The 24,391-nt window shown below is 37.7% G+C and overlaps 2 protein-coding genes across 2 annotated transcripts in view; one reads left to right on the forward strand and one right to left on the reverse strand.

The window, feature by feature from the left end:
* Window positions 1–24,391, reverse strand: part of CENPP (centromere protein P) — a 131,648-nt gene that overhangs the window by 16,155 nt on the left and 91,102 nt on the right.
* Window positions 11,150–24,391, forward strand: part of ECM2 (extracellular matrix protein 2, female organ and adipocyte specific) — a 17,054-nt gene continuing 3,812 nt past the window's right edge. The window contains exons 1-7 of the mRNA XM_010145318.1: window positions 11,150–11,282; window positions 14,656–14,973; window positions 19,801–19,989; window positions 20,680–21,147; window positions 21,450–21,565; window positions 23,159–23,294; window positions 24,235–24,390. Of these exons, the coding sequence (XP_010143620.1) occupies window positions 14,679–14,973; window positions 19,801–19,989; window positions 20,680–21,147; window positions 21,450–21,565; window positions 23,159–23,294; window positions 24,235–24,390 (1,360 nt within the window). The 5' untranslated portion in view covers window positions 11,150–11,282; window positions 14,656–14,678. The remainder of the gene's footprint in view (window positions 11,283–14,655; window positions 14,974–19,800; window positions 19,990–20,679; window positions 21,148–21,449; window positions 21,566–23,158; window positions 23,295–24,234; window position 24,391) is intronic.

Below are 24,391 nucleotides of genomic sequence, written 5' to 3' on the forward strand. Positions count from 1 at the left end.
ACTCTGGAGACAGCACCCCTCAGCCCGGGGACGGGAATGCCTAACACTGCCACTGAAGATTTCATCTCCTCACATGGCTGTTTCACTCAAACAGCTGCTGTGCAGTGAGCGAACACCATGAAAGAGTAGCTTAAGTGCTTCTCCAAACACTTGATCACTGGAACCGCTAAGGGCAAATACTCTGAGGTCAAATGTACAGAACTGCTCTCTAAGCAAAATACCTTTAAGAAGACAGGAGCTCTAGGTAAGAACAGAGACTGGTATCTCTATGGAAGTCAAGCTTGTCTGAGCTGCCCCCCAGACATGGTGAGTTTTTGGATACACCATGAACAGAAAACTTCTGATGTTCCTGCTGCTATAATTGAACAGGATTTCCGTTCCAAAGTGGCTGATTTCTATCCAGATTGCCATTTTCCAAAAGAAATAACTGTTGGGTTTAAAACAAAAAACCTCATACAGTGCAAGCACTTAGACACAGGATAGTGCAAGACCTAAACTAGGTCTGGAGACTCAGTAGGTAGAACGTGTTGACACAAGAGTAATCACCAATTAAGAGGCAACACCCTCGTGCCATCTCACCAGCTCCCTCCTCATCACCTTGTATCATGAAAAGAAAACTCAGTGTTCCAGAAATAACTACTTGTTCTTCAGTCATCAGATGAGTCTTCCAGTTAACAAAGGAAAGGGAATGCAAGGATTTACTGCGAAAAGCAGATAGAAATTACAACGAAAAGGTAACCTGACAAAGTCTTTCTGAGCTCTGGAAAAAATCCCAAAAAACAATGCTGATGTTCTCCTTCAACAAGACATGTTTATACACGACACAGAGTCATCCAGAGTAATACATTCTGTTGAAACTGATTTTTAAGATTTATTTTATTTTAGTTAATAGCATTTCTCTCACCAAGATAACACTGGGGGAATTGTGCTGGAGTTTCAGGAAATATGAAACTCCCACTTCGCACAAATTTGGCCACAAATGCTAGTCAGATCATAAAGCAAACATAAATAGTCAATTCACGAGGTGTTCTCAAATTGTACTCATTCCTGAATTTTCTATGCTATGGAATCCTAAAACTCTAGAAATGTGATAATCATAAAAATACCAATAAGGTATTAAAGTGAAATTTAAAAATTAGATATATGTACACACACATTCCTGCCATTCTTTCCCTTCAAACTCTCACTGGTAGCGCACAGCAGAATTTCTGTACAAGTAATTTTTGCCATTGTCCACTAATTTATCCAAACAAACCACTTAGTGCCACTGTTTGTAATGGGGGCACATGAATGAACAGGCAAAGACAACTAATTTTGAGATTTAGAAGGAAACTGCAAGCAAACTTGGTTATTTTCTTCAAGTGTCGTCTTGTACCAGCTGCCAACAAATCCTGCTTTTTGACTAAAAAGCTTCAAAATATTTGTGTCCTCAGTTTACATCTCCTTCCTGAGACAGTCTCTCAGTGGAGAGGCATCCTGTTACTCATTTTTACTTAATACTAAAACCAATGTGAAAACATTGCAGAAACACACAAAAGCGATGTAAGCAACAAGCCACAGGAACCCAGCGTCTGCCAGAATGAAATCTCAAGTCAATATTTTTATCTGTAAGATCAAGTATTAATTTTCTTATTTCACTTCTGATACAATTTAAGATGCCAACAGTACTCAAAAGTAGTTAATGAAAAATCGTGTTCCCTTTTTAAAGAAGTATCCAGAGTTCTCTGGACACTTTTTGGTCATTTTGCCTACAAATGGAAAGTGCAACCAAGCGTGACTAAGTAAATGGAAAGCAAATCATTGCTTTGAAAAGGGGTAAAAACCACAATAATAATAATAATATATTCTTATTTTTCATCATTCTAAGCAACCTATTTTCCATATTTACGCAGAGATGTGGTCATACTAATTCCCTGTATTTAAAATACAGACTTTTTCTCTATGTTCTTTTAGTCCAGTCTTTACCCCTAGTTTAAGAGAAACACTGTGATGTTAGTCTGGGTGTGCTATATATGGCTGTTGAAGAAAATGGAACTGCAGATAAGAAACAACGGCAGGGCATGAATGAAAGCCTGTAGGAAGCTCATGTCTGTCTGCTAGAATCTCAGCCACTGCTTTGGTGGCTGTGACCTTCAAAACCCTCTTTTGAACTAATTTGAATTCTTCATAGTTTATATGAGAAAATTATCTTCATGAAAGAAATAAACAGGAAAAACCTCTTAGGAGGTATTTTCTGAGCAACAAGAACTGAAAAGAAAACTTCAAATTTATCAGAATGATACTAATAATGTGATGGGGTTTCCCCAGAACAGAAGAGGTTACCATGTCTGAAAATATTAGAGCCATGACTTTGATAATCCCATAATGAAATGGGCACTTGCCAACATCAAGATCCAATACTACAAACCTACAGGAATGCAAACATTTCTGTATAAATATTCTTCTGTTTATACAAAGCTTGAATACAGCAGAAATTAGAGATAATGTTACAGAACTATGGTAAGGACAAAAAAAAATTAAATTACTCCTTTGTTTGTATTTATACTGCAAAATATGATTAACTTAGAAAAAAGTTAGAAACCTCAAAATTATACTGATGAGTAACAATACTCAATACTGGCACATGAGAAAAACCAAACCCCAGACCAAGCTCACTGGGCTGTTTTAGACACATAGAAGTCTTGTTCAGTTGCTAAGATGAATATTTTGGAAAAACACAAGTCAGCAAATAGCTGAAATATATTATAGCCCATCATACAGGGAAGTATCAACATCTGAACCTGAAAAAAACAAGTGATACTATTTGAAAGGAAATACAGCGGGACAGTGAAAATTTAACATGTTTACTTGCAACAGCCAGGGTTTTAAAGTCCTATTTATTCAAGCTAAGTGGACACCTTGCTTGGGAACACCACAAAGAAGTCGCTCTAGACAATAAAATAAAAGTTCTATTAAATTTCTTCACTGATGCACATAGTTGGAGGCAGTATGTGAAACACAACGGCCTCAAATGTCAGGTAGCTGCTGAAGGAAGGGTTTACAAACTACTTCCATCTGTCTGCACATCGGCATTTTACATATAAAGAGAGAAAAAACCTAAAAATGGTGCTGTGGAGTTGAGCTGAAACACAACCAGGAGGTGTGTCAATACTTACTGTCCTGAGAACTTTAATAGTAATGCATACTAATATGTTATATATTCCATTAATTTCCGTGAAGATCTGGACGTGGGATGCAGTTACAGCTGAAAAGCAAGCTCTTTTAACGTAAATAGATCCTGGCTACATGCACCTCACATTGCAAATTTAGGTTTATTTCCACCTAAAGAAATACTCGATGCTTTTTGCAATATATTGTTAATATTTTCAAATACATGAGGCAAATCTGGATTTAGTATCTCTTAAGGTTTCCCATGAACATTTTTTCCTTCTCCTAGGTTTTTTTCCTTAACGATATTGGTGACCGCAGATTACGAAAAGGAATGCAGTAACTGCTATAGGTTTTAGAAATGCAGTGTATTGCCAATCCCAGATTCCCCAATGCGTTTTGTGCTGACTTTAACAGCTACAAATTTTTTTCCCATTGCTATTTTTTTCCCAACTATAAACTTGTGTGTTATATTTAAAAATCAACCACACATTAATAATGTCAGAGTTTAGAATTAAGTCTTTGATCAAAACCAGCCAGCCACTGCAAAGATTCCAACTAAGAGTAAAGCAATATAAAACATTCATTACATTCTTTTATTTCATCGAAAAGTTTAAAAAAATGCTGCTGTAATTTTCAGTACTGTCTCTTTTCTTTCAAATTCCTGAACAAAGTAGAAATAGCTTTAAATTTTCCAATTCGGATGTGGTTTTTGACTCACAGAAATAGTAATTTCATCAGTGTTTTAGGAATAAATTAAATAATGGATCCAGCTTCACCATAGCGCTTCTCTAAACAACATAGTAAATCAGGAGGCAGAAGGAAATGTGTATTAACACTAACGTGAGAGAAAGCTATTAAAAGGAAGGATGACTGCAGAATGTTTCAAGCTACACAACGTACTCTTCTGTTGGTACCAGGCGAGACAGGGTAGCAGGAGATCCTGTACTGAGCTGTTTTATTTGTCCCCTCAGATAAGGAAATTGGTAAATTGTATGCTACTGCTCCCCTGGGGCACCACTCGGCAGACACCGTGAAGGACTTCAGGACACTAGAGGTAACAAAAGGAGAGCGCTGTATATGCAGGTGGCCTGCTCTGACCTGTTACATCACTAATCAGCCCGCAACATGAAAAGGCAGAATATTGCAGAATTAAAAAGTCTGCAAAACTAGGTCAAGAGGGAGGCTATAAACCTTGGCATGCTATATATTTTCAAGTGGCTGAGAAAAGAACTTGTGAGGGAAAAAGAGAGAAAAGGAATAAAGGAATATAAAATAAAGCAAATAATGTGATCAGAGCTTATCAGGGGCACGGCAGGAGGCAGCCCTGCACCTGATTATAAAGCCTGGAGGAGTAAATCTGTTTATGTTCTGATCGTACTTGTGTCCGACTGCCTTCTGTGGTCAGAAGGTCTTGAGGTGCTCTCTGCAGCATTGATGAACTACTACCCAAATGGGTGGACTGGGTATCCTGAAATCCCATCACTGTACAAAGGTGGAGGACCTAGAGATGGAACATGGCCTGAGTACCATTCTACATTCAAGTGCCTAACAGTGACAAAGTAACGTTTTTATATTTATTTTCTCATCTTTTCCTAACAATCACTAATACTGGGTACTTGCTGCTTTGGCCGGCACTGCACATTGAGCTGGTATTTTCACTTGCAAGCTCTGTTTAAAGACCAGGGTGGGAGACAATACCAAGGCAGTCGCGTCTCCTTTGGAGGTGCTTCATTAAGGTTTAGCCAGTGACTGTAAGGAGAGGATATTTCCTAAGATTCAAGAGGCCGGTGCCACTTGCCTTGCAAGGGTATCTTGGAGGGCATGCCCTACAAGATACAAGCTCACTGAGTGTGCTACGGGTATCTGTGGTGACTGGTGCTTTCATTAGGATTTGAAGAAAAAAAAAAAACAGGAGCTTAAGATATGACTAACGGGTAACTAAAGGATGCCTTCAGTAAACACGCTGCATTCTGGAAGACAGGAAGAAACTATTTCTGTAAAAAGAAACACAACACAGCAAATTGTCCTACTAAATTAAGGAGATTTAAGAGGAACTGAAATGGTGACAGACATGCTACCTGGGGCATGACATACTGAGCAAGGAAGGATAGGTCATGCTCTGTGTAAGAAAAACTGTCACTTGCATCTGGTAACAGATATGCAAAGCCATGCAGAAGATGTGGACTTTCCAACATTTGTTTACAATATTTCTGACAATTTATAACTGCAGAAAGCAGAACATTTCACAGCTTGATGTCTTGCAAGAAACATTAAAATAAAAAAATGGAGAATCATGTTACAAATAACAGTATTTTTTAATGTTTTGGAGAAAGATACGCTCAAAAAAGGGGTTTTTTTTTTGAGAGGGGTATTAGAAATACTGTCAAGAAAATTAAAAATCTAAAAATGTACTCCATATACCCTACTTCCACAAAAGCTTGAGAGCTCAGAAGCTGTCAGGCCACAGACCTGCCATTTTGGGCTTTTTTGTACAAATTAAAGAAACAGTCTGTCACAACTGGCTTCAAAAATAAGAAGACTCTGATACTGTCCACTTAAACAATTTCCATCTTTTTAGTCAACACTCTCTCTCTTTTATTCCAAATCATAGCAAGAAAAGAGACTTCCAAAACCTGCACTGCGTGCCTTTATATATGTCGTCTGAACCATCATAACTTGGCAACTCCTCTCCAGCTAGGAGTCAGCTCTACAAATAATCCTGACTAAGTTCTACTTAGAGCCAAACTACTACTACTTAGAGCCAAATATCGCAGAGCCAAAAGAACTCAGAGAGCCAAGAAAGCTGGCATGAAGACCCACTGCCTTTTTTCTAATCTTATTTAGAATACATGGAATAAGAGAACAAAAAAATTATATACATCCATTTGAAGCAACATTGATTTTATTTTTTCTTAAAGCCTATTTAAATGTCATCCTCAATCACATTTTGTAATCAAGCAAGCAATTTACCCTTCTGAACCACTTCCAAACTCCTCAGGGTCTGCTAACTATTAATAGAAACGAGACTGGTTCTGCCTGGAGAAAACAACTTAATGCAAAGCTACTCATTGAATTTCCCTATCAAAGAGAATACAAAGCACAGCTCTATGGAGGGGCATCCTCAGAAAGATGAGAGAGAAAGAAAAAACATTTTCTTGGTGACAGCCAAGCATTCTAATTGGCAGGCAAGAGAAGTTGTGTAAAGCCAGTCCTTGATGCCTTTCAAAACCAACTGAACAAAAACCTGTTCTGAACTCAATCCTCACTCCGCTTTGAGCAGCAAGTTGGACCAGATGACTTCCTGAGTACACTCAAACAGTAATCTCAGAAGGTAATTTAAGCAGTAACTGTGAGTTATCAGCAGCTGACTAGAATAAATGCATTCTTTCCTCTCCTCTGATAAGCTGGGTCATTCCCAGCATCACATGGGCTCAGTGAAGGCTACTTCTGTTCTATTCCTGTGCTTTGTTTGGCTGTTATGAAGATAAAAGATTACATTTTTTAAAGGTAAGATGTAGAATGGAGGTTTCATGGTCCTGATAAGCTGTGAGTATAAAAGTTATTTCAACTCTTCTTTCTATACTCATATATCACCTCTCAAACTTCCACTCTTAAACTGACCAATCCCAGACATTTGACTTAACTGTGTTCAAGAACTTTTATTTTCTTTTCTTTTAAGACGTTCTCCCTGTATTCAGTCAGCCTGCTGGCTTTCTTTGATGACTAAAGTATCACACTTCAGGCATTTTCAAGACTATTAAGAAACAGATGTTGTTCCTTTCCTGTTTCAGCATGCTCTGTGCATTTAATTTTAAACCCCATCCCCCCCACACCCTCCCGAGATTTAGAACAGAGCTACAGTCGTGAACATCAGGTTTTCCTCCCAACCATTCATTCCTCCAGGAAGAAGCAAAATCGATAAAAAGTAAAACAACAATAGTGCTATTGTACACTGACTGATACTTCTCCCTGCTGTGAAAAGAGGCTACTATTGCCCTCAGGAAATTCAGAAAAATTAGACTTTGATGTCATGGAGAAGCAGCATAGAAAACTATGCTTAGAGGATGAAGAAAATCCAGTGGTGAAGGAGATTCCTTTTGCCACTAACACTTTGGAATTAATTCCGTAAGATCACAAAGCATTATTCTCTTGTTCATAAACACTCTTGTATTCCCACACGGTATAACAGTAGGTGTCACAAGCAGACAAGTGTCATCTGTTATTGCTGCATGAGAAAACGACTGCAAACCCAGAGATGCAGAGGCGAGCAAAACCTTATCAATGTTATAGGTAGTTCCAGAACTACATGTCTGTGGGAATCCGTTGAATATACACATGATGTAAAGCATGCGCTTCAGTTCATGCTGTGCCAAGCAGACGACACCTACAGAATCCAAAGCTATAGTTACACTACCTACCGAAGTGAACAGGCTGCTGTGGGAGAGCATTACGAGGTGTCCTACTGTCCATGTGGCCATCACTAGGCTGCCTCACAATATGGAGATGAGCTATTTTCCTATCATATGGCTGGCTTAAAAAGCACACTTGCTCTCTACACTCCTCTAGACTAGTTTTTAAAATATTCTAATTCTTTAATTTCTACTTAATGTGGCAACAGATCAGAAAACTCAAGTGGAAATAGTGAACCAATTGCAATTACTAGAAATAACTAAAATTTCAAAAAATACTTCATAGCCTTACAAGGGCCCAGGAGTGTTGCTGCCTTAACTTGTGGGATCCTTTTTGTTCACAGAAGTGAGAGTTAGATCAGTGTTTGGAAAGAAGGTCTTTGGAGAAAGAAATAGAAAACAAATTTATTTCAACTGTATCAAATTGCTTCAAAGCCTATTTCCACTATTGGTTGTCATCTGATAGGTACAGTTAGAGATGTTATAACAGGCTGCTGTAACCACTACAAACAAGCTGCGTGCCAACCTAAATTCTAACCCCTCTTTTTCACTGAAGATGACTTCCTTGAATAATTTCCATTGGATAATTTCAGCAAAGGAAGAGGGAAAGCCTTGTCCTTCTGCAAATAACACACGCTAAGGAAAAGAGATCAGTCTAGATTTTAAGAACAACCATGCCAGAGGCTCCAGCCTTCCATGTTCGTTTCTTACACCCTATGGCTATTGCAACAGTACTCTGGTGGCAGTTTGCTATATGATATAAAATAATAAAAAGTTATTTTAATTATTAGTCACTGATGTTTACTCTGTCTCTCCTCAAAGCAAAACATTCCGCATAAAGGCATCTTAACAACCAAGAACATTCATATTGCACCACATGCTCAAGTGACTAGCCATGCGTATGGGACAGATGGGCACTACCTGGCTTACAGATGAAGCAGATATTGGCAGCTTGCTCCACTCTCAGAGTGAATTATTCACACAAACACAGTAAATATAAGATCCCCGAGGATACCACAATGTTTCTCACGCAAACAGAAATTACCTGAACTGCATATGCCTCAAATCCTTTGCAGGACCATCATAGTCTGAGGTTTTAGCTGAATGTACAGTATTTTTTCTTTAGTTGTTACGATGGGCAAGTTTGCAGGGAAGATTTTAACGTAAATAGCAATATTAAAACAATATTTAGTTATTAATCTTACATACATTTAAATCTCATTGGAAGGCAGCAGATTATGTCCATTTTCAGACACTACTTTCACAAATTAAAAAAACCCCAAACCCTCCAGATATTAGGTAACCATGGCACACTCCCTCTAACTCCTACAGTCTGCAAACATTATTGTTCATTGTAGGAAAGCGCAATGTCATTTTAATGAAGAAGGAGCTGTGTCTTCGCAGATCCCTCTGATAGTCTTTATTTCTTCCTTAACAAAAGTTGGGAAGAAAATAAGCAAGGGCCTCACAGGCATTTGGTGTCATACTAATGGCAGGTGCTACTAAGAGCACAAAGCCACTCTCATACCAGGTAACTAGAGGGATGAAGGAGAACAACGAACCAGGTTATTTGTTTAGTACAACAGGCTTTTGCACAGATATTTTAATGTCAGTCTGTATAACAGAAATGCCAGACAGCACCAGATACATATAGGAGAAACTTCATTTTGGCTTACTATCAAAGGAGAGCAGTGATTTAAAGGTGGCCACAATGAAGGCTAAACATGGATTCCACCAGAACTACAATACCCCCAAGACTTTTACTCACGTATTAGAAGCAGCCAGGTTATCGGAGGAAGTGTTTGCTTAATGCTCTCTCTGTGAAGCCCAGACTATGGAATACACGTAGAGCAGATGAATAGATCATCTCAGATCCTCAAAGTAGCAAGACTTAGTGCTTCACTGCCTGTGCTAAAGCATTTTGTTTAGAGAAAGTCTATGTAGTGATTTAATAATGCCTTAAGAGATCATCCAGTTGTTTGGAGGATGTATGATTCTCACTGCATGATCTTGTAGAGGAGACAAGATGGTCTCCTACTCAGTTCTGGAAGGCTGCTGGAAGATGTTGACCTTTCAAAAAAATACAGAAAGGACATAAACTAAAAAGCCCAGCTTTAAGGATTTACTAGAATTCAGTGATCAGAGATGCCACATCCAAAGCAGATGCATTAAACCAGAGCTTCACATGATCAAAGGCTGGCCACATGCACCCTGCTGGCCTCATGGCAGGCAATCCTGTGTCCCAGCTAGGCAGGCGTTCTGGAGATGTGTGCCTGAATGCTATCAGGAGATGATCCTGAGACAGCCATCCGAGGCACAACAAGCCACATCTACGTATATAATGAGGTGAATTCTGTGACTTTGTCTCTGACAAATACATCATCAATTAAACATGTCAGGTCTTTTACCTGACATGCTTGTGCTACAAGAAGTGTTGTCCTATTTTTTGACTCGCCCTTCACAAAGCAGTGGTTTTAGCACAGGTACTGAGCCGTGCGATCTCATTTTGGGGGCTAGCTCCATTTGCTAAGTAAACTATTTCCATTCTTCTTAAACAGCTCCAGATAAACTACAAAACTTTAATATTTCTAAAGCAAAGCACAGGAGAAAGTGACTGACTATTTTAAGAGACAATGTGTTCTCCACCACATACTGGCTAACAATTATGGTTAGCTCAATGGTTATACCATTCCATGACTATCTGTCTGAGCATTCCTCAGAGTACGAAATCAAGCAAACAACAAATTTTTAATGTCAGAAGAACTCAGACAACTCCATCTACCAGGTAAATCTGTCATTTGTGAAGCTTAGCAGACTCACCATCTCACCAAACACTGACATTCTGCAGAAGCTCTATCTGGGGCGGAAGGAAAAGGCTCTGCTGGCACACAAAGGACTGTGGTAAGGTACCATTCTATCCTCCCTTTTCCCTAACCCCATTCTCCCATTTGGATTACTAACTTCACTGCAGCTTGTGCATAGCTGTGCTTCAGGATCATGTTTCAGGATGTAATTAAGCTTACAAAAAAATGAAGGGAAAATGCTTCAGTCATTTTATTTTCCATTCATAAGCTACAACTTATGGTGAAATTATCGCTGTAAATGGACAAAAGAAAAAATTTATATGCTCAAACTTCAACAAAAAGATTTGCTGCTTATAGATCACAGGCTGTAAGGGCAGGAGTGGATTCAGAAAATACAAATTGAAGAAGTTCCAATTGTAATAATCATTTTTATGTTAAGGTTATGCTTGCCAAAAGGTATTATCTCTGTAAAACAATAATTCTACATTAAAATCATGCCACCTACAAACTAGATTTCTAAATACAAAAAACAGAACTAAAAAAAATAAACATTTTTTGTGTCCTTTGAAAACACTCCATTTTCCGGTTCCTTATGTAACTGTAAGTACTGAAAGAGAATTTCCAGCTGTGCCTTGTCAGCCTACAGACCGAACACATTGTGCTGCTTTTCGTTTTCCTTAAGTGAGCTTTTTAGTTCTGCAAGGAACAGCGTTAGCCGACTCTCTGCATGCAGAACAGAACGGCGCTTTGTCCCCAGGGGAAGAAGCTATTTCAGACTTAACTAAGGAATCTTCTAACATATTTCAACAATCCCTACTATTTCTCTGTTTGTTTTAAAGATATCACTGTGATTTTGTTTCATTTGCAACTGGAGACTAAATGACACCAAGCAGAATCTCCTGTTAGGTTAGATTACAAGGTAAATTGTTTTAAATTTTAAATTACTGCTTAAGGCATGGTGTTGAATGGCTTAAACTACATGTTAATTTTGCAAGTATGTATGAAATAATATTGGCTATGTTTAGAAAACTGAACATAAATGCTTTTCTAGATAAAGTGTGCAATACCGGTTGATCTGCTTTTTGTTCGGTATGAATGTTTGCCACGCACTTCAAGCTGAAACTAACTGAAAGTGCAATTAGTTTTGTCAGTATGGCTAAATGTAACTAATTTCTATGCAATAAATTTAACGAAGAGTATGTGAACTATCTTGGGAAATCACTTTAACCTGTGAATCATGAGAAATAACACTGTCACCTTCGAAACATGTTTGAATTTAGACTGGAAAGATAAATTCTGATACTTCGGTATTTCTAAAAGGTCACTGCTTTAAAAATTAACTCTTTCCATTAACATAATAGCAAAAGTGAACTTGCTGAAGATAAACATTTTGAAAGCTACAAGCTACTGTCATGACATGCTACGAGTAAAGATAATAAAGATGCTTACATGTACTATGCATGACCTAAACACCTACAGGTAAAATTAAAAAAGGTATAAAAGGTATAGCAATGCAGCCATGTTGAGAGTATCTGGCAACACAAACATAGAATAATGTCATTATATGCGCTATCTATAATTTTATTGTGATACGTGGTCATTTATTACAAAAGTCCTGTAAGTTGAATAGGTTGAATTTTCCCAAATTAAAAGTTGGCTGGTGCTATTCTAAATATAACTTTCCGATAGATAACCTGAGGATGCCTGTCATGGGCAGTAAAGGCCCAATACATTTAAGGCCTTTTTCTCACATGACATTCACCATTTGGCCTTAAGATGCGAGACAGCACTTACCAAATAAGCTAAGGAAAGAAACTTAGAAATGTAGCTCAGGATTTAGCATGCAAGGGACGACATTTTGTTGAAAGTAGCAGTATTAAGCTTTCAGTACTGCAGAGTGAACTTGGTGTGAAAATACAGCACATAACTCACACATACAAACAGGATTCATTTATAATGACATTATGGTGGGGGGTGTTTTCTGTCCTTTTGGGTTTTTAAATTTGTAATTATAAAGTATTACGAAAACAGGCTTCGCTGTAAAATAATTTGATTTACTATAGTTTTACTCTATATTGAAGTTAACAGCAAAACCCTAAGACATCATTTGTACTGTAAATGTAATGTAATTCACCTTGTATTATTCCTGACTTTCAAAAACACATGTGTAGAGAATGGAAAAGTATTTCAGTCAGGCCATTACATGCCTCTGGTCACAGGAAGAAATGGTTAAATATTAAAAAAGCACAAACATAACGTAGCAGCATTGTAACTGCATAGCTGTGGTGTTGTTATTAAACTATACTACAAAACTGTGACCATAATTAAGACGTCACTAAGACAACAGAATGAATACTCTTGTTCAAGACTTTTCTTTGTACATTCAGTTTTCCCTAAGGGCTCTTTGAGTCTCTCATCCAAACTTTCAGAACAGAGGTTAGCTGTGTAATTTTATAGCCAGTCATTACCACACAAATAAGTTAGAAACCAAACACATTGCATCATTTGTCCTGCAAGCTGAGGTACTAAGAAACAAGCACTTTCTGAAAAAGATCTTCAGTGCAGAGTACAAGCTTCTGAATCTATCTGATATGTTAACTAACAGTAATTCCTGTAAATAAAAGGTCAGTATAAAGTCTACACAGCATTTTGGAACTGCCGATTTCTAACAGGTAAACTCAAGTCTGGACTCATTTCAGACCCCTGCTATTACAAGAGATGTTAGGTGGATTTGTTTGAGATGCTTTCATCTCAAACTCCCTTTATATGGTTGTAAAAAACATTAGTTTAGCTTAGCAACATTCTGTAAATTAATATATGTGTTTGCAATAATATTTTAAAATTAAAACAGTTGAACACAAACTACAATGTTAGAAAAGTGAAAGCATACTGGTTTAAGCCTATTTACTGCCAGCTTCCCATTTAAAAACATAAGAATAAAAAAATAAGAGAATTATGCTGTCTGTGGAAAGCATGAAGACCTTATGCCTTCTAGTAAAGTTAGGCAACTTGTTCCAAAAACTTGACCTATTATATAAATCAGAAAATACTAAGATGCACAAACTTTCCTTTAAAAAAAACCCAAATCAGGCAAAAAACCAGCTCAAATTCTCAAAATAATTCTACCCTGTATTTATACAATATAAGAAACTATAGTAAGATTAACACCAATGTGAAAGACTACACATAAAGCCAGACTGATGAACATTAAGGAAAAGCATTTCTTACTCCCGTCAATACCTCCTTAGAGAAAAACCATAGACATACTCTAAGCCTTGTCTTGGACACAAAGACTAAGTGCTCTAAGTCTCAAGGTTCTTCACTAATTCTCAACATCACAGCAGTAGTGTTTTCAGACTCTACTGCCTCAGTTAAAGTAGGCCATAGGACAAGAGTGTTTCCCTTCTGAAAGGATTGTGCCAGCAGAGCTATGACAAATCACTAATAACTTTGGCCACACATAGCCTTGTTTCCACACTGGTACGGCCATTTGCTGGAGATGCTTTCCATGAGTGCTCTGAATCTTGACTGCCCTGCTTTGGAATGCCACCTATTGGTGACAGTAAACGTAATTGTTCTGTCAAAAGTGTAAGAAGGCTCAAGATATAGGGTCATTTTGGATTTCTTAGAAGGCAAGTGCAGACCACAACCCATTGTAGATCAGCCTTTTAGACTACCTATGCTTAATAAAAACTTCTGCTAGAAAAGCAGATGTGGGGTGGCACAAACAGTGGTATGTGATCAAACTTCCAAAAGAAGCAAAACCGTTCTGTTAAAGAAGAGGGTGTCTAGAAAGAGAAGCAAAACACCTCTTTTCAACTCTGGTGAAAAACACCTTGCACAGAAATGACAAACCAACAGCATTTGGGGCAGCATATCAGAAACGAATTGGGCATTTTTCTGTTACTTTGCCACTCCCATGTTCAGAAGTTACAACCTGGAAGAAATACTAGCAAATAAAGAAGTGAAGAAACACCTTACAGCTCTCAAGAACTCCCTTGTGGGAAGAAGTAACAATTCCCAAACTTGTGGCACATCTAAACTAGCTCTTTAAATGCAATCCCAAATGCAAAGCAAGCATCTATTTGAATCTGACTATTGCCCGTAAAGGCAGAGAACCACTGAATGAGAATTGCTTACTTAGGCTCTCATCAGGCAATTCCTTTCCAAGAGGAAGCTTGGTTATGTTGACCTACCATGTATTGGTCCACCTGCTCTGAAAAGTGCACCATGACTGACATAATCCTCAAAGCTGTCTATGGATCTAATTTTCCTCTTTTTTCCCATTCCAGGATATTTTGAGACACACAAAACCATGCAGGCTACATTATTAGTCTCTTATTTCCTGCTTGTGTCTCTGTGCATTGATTTTTCTCAAAATGAAACCAGTGCCCTTCTCAAGAGGCAAAGAAGAAGAATGCTCTACGGAGGATTGAGAAGGAGCTCCTCAGCAGGGCACAGGTCCCCAAGAGAGCCAAGGATGAAGCCTTCAGCTCCTCTGGCTGTGGTACCCAGCATACCTCTTATTAACATTGATGACAGTGTTATGGGAGTATTTGACTCTCTCATAGGTTTGGGCGGAGATGAATCCAGTTACAACATCTTACCAGGTAAGAATGAAGCCCCCAGACTACTTAGAGTGGGTCCATTCTTCTCTTGATTTCAAATGAAATGTATGAACTCATGAAAACCTTAGTTTAGCTCTACTTGCAACACCCACTGAAATGAAACTCACGTTATCTTTTTGCTAACCTACTTTTGTTGCCATTTATAACAGTTTTGTGGTTGGCATATGAAGTTTTTTAATTGTCTATGCTTAAGCCTTACAGATAATCCTGTGTTGTCAGGTCACAGTAATATTTTCTCCAATTTTTCCGCATTCTCATTTCATCTTAATAAAAGTTTTGTTGGGATATTTTCTTAACTTCAAAAGTGTAGCATGTTTGAAGGCCATTTCAAAGAATTCCTTGCTCCATATATCTCCTAAGTCAATTACCATTTCACTGAAGCCCTAACATCAATAACCAGTGCTATTTAAAATTAAGTTCTTTAATTTTTTTCCAGCATTCAAACTATGTCTAAGTGCAATATTTCAAGAGTAATTCTTTATTTTGTAAATAAATTACTAACACAGTAATAGTTGCAATAGGAAACTTACATTACAAACAAGACCCTTATGGTGGAAAACTAAGCTGAGAGAGAAAACCCCCTCTCATTCAACACAAGATCACTTTTATGCTCCATTTATTTTCAGAAGCCAGATTTATTTAAAAGTCGTCCAATAGTATGTTTTATATAAAACTTGCCTTTTCGATCATCTAGAGGTTTTCACATTGCTCCACTAATATCTACTTTATGGTTTTTGAAGTAGATTTAGGGAAGAGGATTTGATGTCTTAAGAAAAAAACCAAAGCATAATTTCAGGGATCTTTACTGAAACCTGCCTTGGTGATAGTAACAGGTATCTCTACAGCCTCCTCAAAGAATGCAAGGCTAGATGGGGATTGAGAACTGATAGTTGTGAAGTGTCTGTTTGGTCCTTAGTGCAGCAAAAAGGAAGAGCGAGGACTCTTGCTCTAGGACACTTGTGATTTTATGTTTAATATAACAAATGGGAAATTATGACTCACAAGAGTAAAAAAAATCAGACATCTATTCTGAAGATAAGAATTCCAGAATACTACTACCACTATTTTTAAATTTTGAAACCCCAGTTATTAACCGATTGAAATATTGAGATGTTATAACACTTCACTTCTTTTCCTAGGAAGAGGTTCAAAGATTGAAGAAAAGACACCGGAATGTTTTAAGGAACCAATACAGGATTGTGCCCACTCTATAGCTAATAAATATAAAGACATAGATACATCCATTCCAGCACTTTGAGATCACACACTGAGTAAAAGCATCATATGTGATTTTATGGGGGGGGAGGGGGGTGGGGGATTGCTCTGATTACAGAAAATGATAACTATCTATTTTTATAAGGAAAAAGTTAAGCCTTTTAGCGTGTCACACAAGACATGAGCCCTAGGTTAACAGGTCTCAAATGCAAAACATATTTCAGCCAGATTTTCTTAACAATTCCTATTTGTTGTCAGTCCGTACTGTCAGGAAGGCTGAACGATTTCAGAACAAATATTTTTAAGTAAGGGGTTTTAATGGGAAAACTAACAAAACTCTTGACTGTAGCATTTCTAGTCTGTACTACAGTATTACTCTTATAATACATACTACTAATGTCAAATCTTTAATTTAAAAATATTTTTAAAATTAAGCAGAGGAAAATACCACATAAACAGCCCATACTTCACGTAAGATATTCCAGTCTCTCTGTCAGAGTCATGCTGAAATAATGCATGGTTCTTCCCCCCTCCCCACCCCATTTCTTTCTTTTTATCTGGACTCATATCCAAAAGCTGAGCTAAAACCACTGAACTCATTTTATTTGGAACTTCATGCTGAATTTTACACCATATTTCCAAAGGTTAAAAGTCCTGTGCTCATCTGCCAAAGACTTCAGCCACAAGGTATTTTTTAGTCTAGCTTTTAAAGTTCAAAATTTTTTCAAGTTAATGTCAGATTTGGAAAAAACAGAACCTGTTAAATAATAGAACGGCTATTACTAATCATGCTTCAGAATAGAAGAAAATTTAACACAAAACTTAATTTTCATTCTCCTAGCTACTTATTTTGCTCTTAGTAGCCTAAAAAACCAATTTACACATATTGTATGCAGGATGAAAATCAACAGTTAAATAGAAGTTTAACAGTAACCAGACCTATCTCTTTCATCCATATAAAAACATGCGAACAATTGAAATGAAATCAGTCACCACAACCTAAGATAAGCTGCAGTTGTTAGTCCTTTACAGACAACGGTATGTCCATTCAGCAGTGCAAAGTAGGATGTACACTGTTGCACCGTCTCCAATATCTCTAAAACCTCCCCTCTCCCTGCCTGGACCACCACACTGAAGTTATTCAGAGGATAGGAAGTTTAAGGAGCATCTCAAGGCACTCTTTACTCTGTCTCAGAGAGTTGTGTGAATTCCAGCAGTGCCAAACAGCAGCTCTGCAAGGCAATAAAAAGGCACTGCTTTGCCTGTGAGCACATGCACTTGTCCTGTCCTTTTCAGTAACTTTCCTGCACAGAAAACAAGATAATTTAACTTCAAGTCTGCAGGGGCCAAGGCCTGATAACCCATATGTTTATGCTTATTCAGACAAAATTTGCACCAACTTCAGATAAAGTCCAGTAGCTAAAACCAAATAAAGAATTCAAGGCAGCACAGAAGAATTTCCATCTCAAGCCAGGCATGTTTCTCTGGAACAGCTGACATTTTGTTGGTTGACATGAGAAAGCGTAGCGTTCTTTTTGTGTTTCCTTTGGAGATTATTTAAAAGAAATATTGTGGCTTCCTGGCAAGCACATAGAAACAGAAGTCGGGATCCAGCAAACATTACAGATACCTAGGTAGAATGACAGGGGACTTAGAGCCAACTCACATTTGGCTTGGGCTAACTCATCTCCTCCTTCAGTTAACATGGCTCAAGTTGACTAGAACACAACTTTATGAGGCTGAAATGATGAATATGTATCCCGGTCCTTTGAAAAAACAAGATGCAATTGTTAAAAAAAATAATTTCTCACCCCTTCCATCCTGAATGTAACTTAAATCAACAGAGCGTTTTTTAAAATATAGGGAATATAGAGAAACATTTGAACAGGATGATTCAGATAATTAATTTTTATTCTGGAAAACAGCTTTGTATCCAATAGTCTTTAAACAGAAGGGTAAATTAACACCTTTTTTTATGATGCTGAGAGTAAGACTGCCTCAAAGGACTTTGAAAAATGCCTGATTGAGTCAGATAGTAATTCCAGAGACATTTCAAACCAAATATTCACAATAGTCTTGTCAGGATAGGTAGAGACTATCCTGAGTACTCTCCTTAAAACTGAACAACCAAGCATGGACCAGGGCAGAGTGTGGGAAAACAAGCCCTGCAAACATCCCTTGAAGGGCAATTTGTCTATCACAAATTACAGTCTTTTTTTTTTTTTTATTTATACTCAGGAAAGTATGAAGTAACTTAGAGCTTGAAATGAACACTCCTGCAATGCATTCCTACATTAATTTAAAAGAGGAAGGCGTGTAGCGAATTCAAATTCTCACCGGATTCAGAGGTATCATCAAAAATAGGAAAAGATTTGCATGGGATGAAGAACCTGAACCTTGGCTTTCCTTCTCTCAAGAGACTAAAAAAAAAAAATTCATGCTAAAATGCCATGTTTACCCTGGAGTCTGCTTGAGAACTGCCCAGGGAAATTTTTGCTGAGGTAGACTGCATCACGAGAAGGAAAGAGAGGCTTGGAATACTTTCCTTCCCAAGTCTTTATTCTCTCCAAACAACTCGGCTACTGAATATCTGAGTATAACTTACAAAATACATCTCTCATATTCCTTTCTGAAAATTTCGACTAGCACTCTGGGGAAATCTCAATTTTTGGAGATTTGTATCCAGAAACTTCAGAGACAACATATTTATTAGCACAAGTTGTTCAAGCTTGCTACTTTCCTAGCCAAGAGGTTTTTTCAAATAAAGCAAGTCACAGGGAAGAGGAGCTGTCTTCCATCTTACCAGTCATTACAGAATGATCCTTACTTTCATTAAGCTTATGACCAGTCACTATAAAGTGAGCACTGTTACCCTCCTGGTTCCACAGAGCCTTAACAAAATTTTCTCATTTAATGTGCAAGATACTAGAAAAGATGTCTAGTGCACAACAGAGAAACAGGAGGAGGTTTGGAAAAATACTCTCAAGTTCTGCACGACTTCTTTCTCAGCTGTACGTATTCACAGCTTTTATTGAGATCTGTGGTTTCTACTTTCCATTTCCAAGGATGGAGAGGAAAGAGTTGCTGCCATGCAAAAGACCCTTAGAAACTCACCATCTAGATTGAATGTTCCCATTTTAGGAATATTGCTGAACCTGAATAAATCATGAGTTTTTCCAGAAATCAAGGCTGATAAGAGTCCTCATCAGCTGGATAGGAAGAGGGGAAATGAATGGTTACGACCACTGCCTGAAATAGTGGGGGTGGACAATTAGCAGGACAGAGAACCCGCACTCTGTTTTCACTGCGAAGATGGACACAGGTAACACCTACACACACATACATTGTGTACCTCCCCCTCAGCTGCCTTCACAGCTGAGAGGCTGAGAACCAAACAGGCACTGGAGACTACTGATAAGCTGAAAAAAAAAAAAAATACAGCTATGAAAAATAAGGAATAAGGATAAGTCTGTATTTTATGTATTTTCAAAGAGAACAAAACAGTATTGCTTCTTTCCAATGTTTTGAATAAACACTGTTGGTTTTATTTCAGTTTAAACTACTTAACTTCAATTTTAAATTTTCTTTTCTTAGGAAAGAAGGGGCATTGCACAGCTAATGGGATGATTATGTACGATAAAGCTGTCTGGTCACCCAAGCCCTGCATTACCTGTCTCTGTTCAAAAGGAGAAGTGATATGTGATACAACCATGTGCCACCCTCTGAAATGTCCCAAAACTATTATACCTGCAGGAGAATGCTGCCCAGTTTGTTCTGATTCTGGTACAGTAGCCATAATATTTTTACTATTTTAAAACTACCTCATGCAAACCCTAACATACAGGCTCCATTTAATGATATCAAAGATTACAAGGTACTCTATCCTTTTCCAGAGAAAACAAGTTCTGAACTACATGGTAAGAGCAGGTCTTCATAATACCTACTCAAGTTGACTTCAGTTTCTTAGAGCACACTGACTGTTAGATGAGTTCATTATAATATTCGAATATTCATGCAGCCATCCCTACACCGGACAGCCCCTTGCACAGGAGCATAAGTCTTAATCTTTGTGAATTTTATTCAAATTGTCTTCCTCTCATGCCCAGACATATTTCTTTCCTCTTTGGACACCCTCCATCAACATAAAAACCAAATTAATGTCTTAGTTCAAAAAGGAAGATAATGAAGGCTGTATTATTTTTTCCCTTTTTTTCTGGAGTTGCAATGAATCATACCTGCCTACAAATTGTTCCGTGTGGTTGGCTCAATCGTTTCTCAGTCAAAGTATGTTTCTTCAGTCAAGCAGCAATGTAAGACCATATTTTCCTTCTTACAAATCTTATTCTAAGGAGAATATTCTTCTTCTATAGTTACCATATTTTACTATATGAGGGGAACAATGTTTACTAAAACTTTTGGCTTATAACCTCTTACCAGACAACTTTTTTTGTTGTTCTCATTGCCTCTGGTTAGCCTCCTCTTTGGATTCAAGTATTATTCCATTGGATGAAATAAGCGAGTTGTCTGGTGATTCTCCAGAGCCCAAAGACCTTGATAACACCAACGTATTGTCATCAGTGCAAACTGAAGAAGATGAATTGCTTAGAACAGAAGTGGTAGAGATTAAAGAGAAAGGGCGTCGTAAAAAGGATGGAAAGAAAAGAAAAAGGAAAGGCAAAAAAAATCAACAGAAGCATAACAGAGAAAAGAAGCCTAACACAAGGAAGGGAGCTGCGGAAGAAGACATCCATTATGAAAGTGATGAAGATGATGGTACTTTCAGAATGCCACCTCATTTCCCAATTCCTGTCCCACCCATTGAAGCTCCTCCTTTGCCATCTGGATGTTCCACCTCAGACACCACAGTGAGCTGTATTAATGCCAAACTTACCCAAATACCACCAATCTCAGATCCAGATCTAACAAGTCTAGACCTTACAGGTAAATAATGGGTCTACATTACGTGATTTTTCCCATGAGGTAACATTATCCATTCTCAAATGCAGTCAACAGCAGTGTTGATCGTTTATCATTCCTTATCGTATCAGAATGAATTTTACAGCTAAGCCTCTAAACCAATAAATTTTAAATGGTAGATTTGCTTAATAGACTTTGAATATGATATTAATATATCTATATACAATTATTGTACATAATAGAACTATTTTTAAATCTGTGATACTACGCAACTCAGATACATTCTGTAATTCATAACTCAAACTAATTTTTTGAATTCCGTCTAGGAAATAGTATCACTACTATCTCAGATGAGGCATTCAATGGGATACCTAATTTGGAATGGATTGATCTGAGTAAAAATAATATTACATCTCCTGGCATAGGTCCACAAGCATTCAAAGTAAGAAAGCCAAACTTTTCTACTATCCTATAACTAATTATTGCTTAAAGGAAAGTTTTTCCTGCTTCTCAGTCTATGGTTCTAAAACAGTTTGCACCTCGTATGAGTAACCATTGTATAATTCCAATACAGTTAAACCCGGCTATTTCAAGAAATCTCTCATCATAATCAAGAATATCTAGAGATTTCTAAGTGACATTCACCAAGTACTAAATGGTAAGCAATGGGAGAGAGACTATTTTCTGGTATTTTATCAGCTGCAGTTCTGGTATTTCAGAATTGAAGGGCACATATTCCATTAACAACACCTGGGATACTCAGGCTTGACATTTTTAAGTTTATGTGTCACCTTTCTCACTACATTAGCACTGTAAATCTTGTGTTCTTGCATTCCCAAAAAGACCTGCATGTGCCAGGCCTGGCTATAAAAATCCACTCGGCAGCAGTTCACACAATCAGCTGTATGCCTACTGTCAGCTATCTTTAATAAGAAACCTTCAGCATAGCTGCTTACTAAAAGAACAGCTTTCTCATAAAACAGTCCAAACATCTTTCTACGTTCAGCCTGTTTCTTGCATCGTAACAGGCTATTCAAGGGCATCTACATATTCCTCAACTGAAGACAGAACAGTCTTAATATAATTTCTCAGGCAAGCAAGTATCTTGCTTTTTCAGGCAAGATGAACACCAAAAGCATATGAACAACAAATAAAATTAGCACTGGATGTTTTTAATTTTGTTTCCTACCATATGCAATTAGTCTTCTTGTAGGTGTCCTTGTGTACCACATCCCTCCATACACCATGAACAGCTCTGGCTCATTTCAAAGGACTTCCATTTCTACAACTCCTATGAAATCTAAGTGGATGGAAAAGACAGACCAGGAAGGTGTCTCAACCACAAAACAAATTTTAGTGAGGCTTATATCACACCAAGCAGTTAAGACAAAACTGGAGGAAGGCTTCAGTGGATCTGCTGCTGAACTAACTCCCCTGTTTTAAGAAATGCTCTACTGTCTGATAACTGACGTATATTTATCAAAATAAAGCAATGATGGTTTTTCACACCGATTTTTTAAGCTGGCTGAAGTCGCAAAAAGTCCTAGGTCACTGAAGAATTTGCTGCCATAGCCCTTCAGTAAGGTAAATTTGCTGACCTACAGAAAAACCGTCAATTTGTTCACAAAGAGTATAAACACAGTCTATAAATGTATATACTTTGAACTCCTAAATACTGCAACAGTGTAGCAAGATAATAATACCTATAGGACTCAAAGCCAGTAGCAGCAATACAGATAGTTATGACTGGATAGCTGCAGGACAGCCATGTGGAAAGTTGATGTGCTCAGTCAAGTTCTTCTGGTTACACATTCCATTAACTGGCACCTCTGTTAACATTTAGCATAAAGAATCCAGTTAATTAGACTGATAGGAGAAAAACATCGTTTTATTCAAAACACTAGATACTACTGCACTGCTGCTGAAAATCTTCACGCTGCGTGTGTTTAAGAAAGTGTTAAGTATGATTACATGTTTAACCATATATTTTACACTTTGATAATCTAAAGTTCTCCTCTTCATCTCTGTGATCAAGATCCTGAAAAGGCTAAAACGTTTGTATCTGGATGGAAATATGCTGGTACATATTCCCTCTGAACTGCCATCAACTTTGGAAGAAATAAAAATAAATGACAACCACCTTCATGCCATTGATGAAGACAGCTTACAAGGTATTTAGAAAACTAATATTGGTCATTTGAAAATATGAAAATAAACTTGAAAAGCAGAATATTCAACTAAATGCAGCGGGTTTGATATAACCAGAAAAGTAATTGCTTGATTTTATGTGCCATGTTTTAAAAGGCAACAAGGGCTAAAAGATTCACATGGCAAAGGTTTTTAAAATGACATTTTCCCTTTCTATGCAATGTCTCCCAGAGACGCTTACATTTAGGGTTACTAAATGGGGATGGATTTGAAGTATGTCGAAGATAACTGATTTCCTGCCCCATAACATGATTCTTTATGTGTGGCAGGAGCCTTTTAGTTTAAATCATCAAACTGCACTGGTGGGAGGAGCTATACAAAGCTTCATAAAAAAATGAAAAGTTATTCGGATTATTTGTGAATGAGGAATCTATTATTAAGAGAAAATAGTACTAGTATTTCCTTCTTGCATAAATTGATCAGCACTGGTTTCTTCTGCGTTTGGATGGGTGAGAAGGAGGAGGAAGAACAGTACAGTCTGTGAAGGGTTCTCAAACACTATAGCAGGTGGCTGAAAGGAGTAAAGCAGGGAGGGCAAGACTGGAGCTCAAAGAAAAAATAACACACCCATTGTCAGACAGTGACTGGAGACCCATGGGCAGCACCCCCACAGTATTCCAAACATCAGTTGCACATAACCATGAAGGAATAAGGCCCAAAGGGTAGCACTACCCACACATCTTACAGCTGCCTTCCTTTCCTTTCTAAGCTGTACACAAATCTCTGGTCAATCGCTAAGGATCTACAAACTAATAAACAATGTAACTCTAGGATTCTGGGGTAATACACAAAAATCCTTTTCACTATATGTCTTCGTTGCTGTGAACTGATCTGCGTGGTGTTTGAGAGGGTTACTACTCAGACATGCATTAACTAACAGAAATTCCAACATTCTCTCCTCAGACTTAAAGAACTTGGTCACCCTGGAATTAGAAGGAAATAAACTTAGCGAAGCAAATGTCAGTCCTTTGGCTTTCCATCCTTTGAAAAGTCTCTCTTACTTGCGACTGGGAAGAAATAAATTTAGAATTATCCCGCAAGGTCTTCCCGCCACTCTTGA

Source organism: Buceros rhinoceros, unplaced genomic scaffold (genome assembly GCF_000710305.1).
Source record: "Buceros rhinoceros silvestris isolate BGI_N320 unplaced genomic scaffold, ASM71030v1 scaffold6931, whole genome shotgun sequence".
In the NCBI taxonomy this organism is placed as follows: Eukaryota; Metazoa; Chordata; class Aves; order Bucerotiformes; family Bucerotidae; genus Buceros; species Buceros rhinoceros.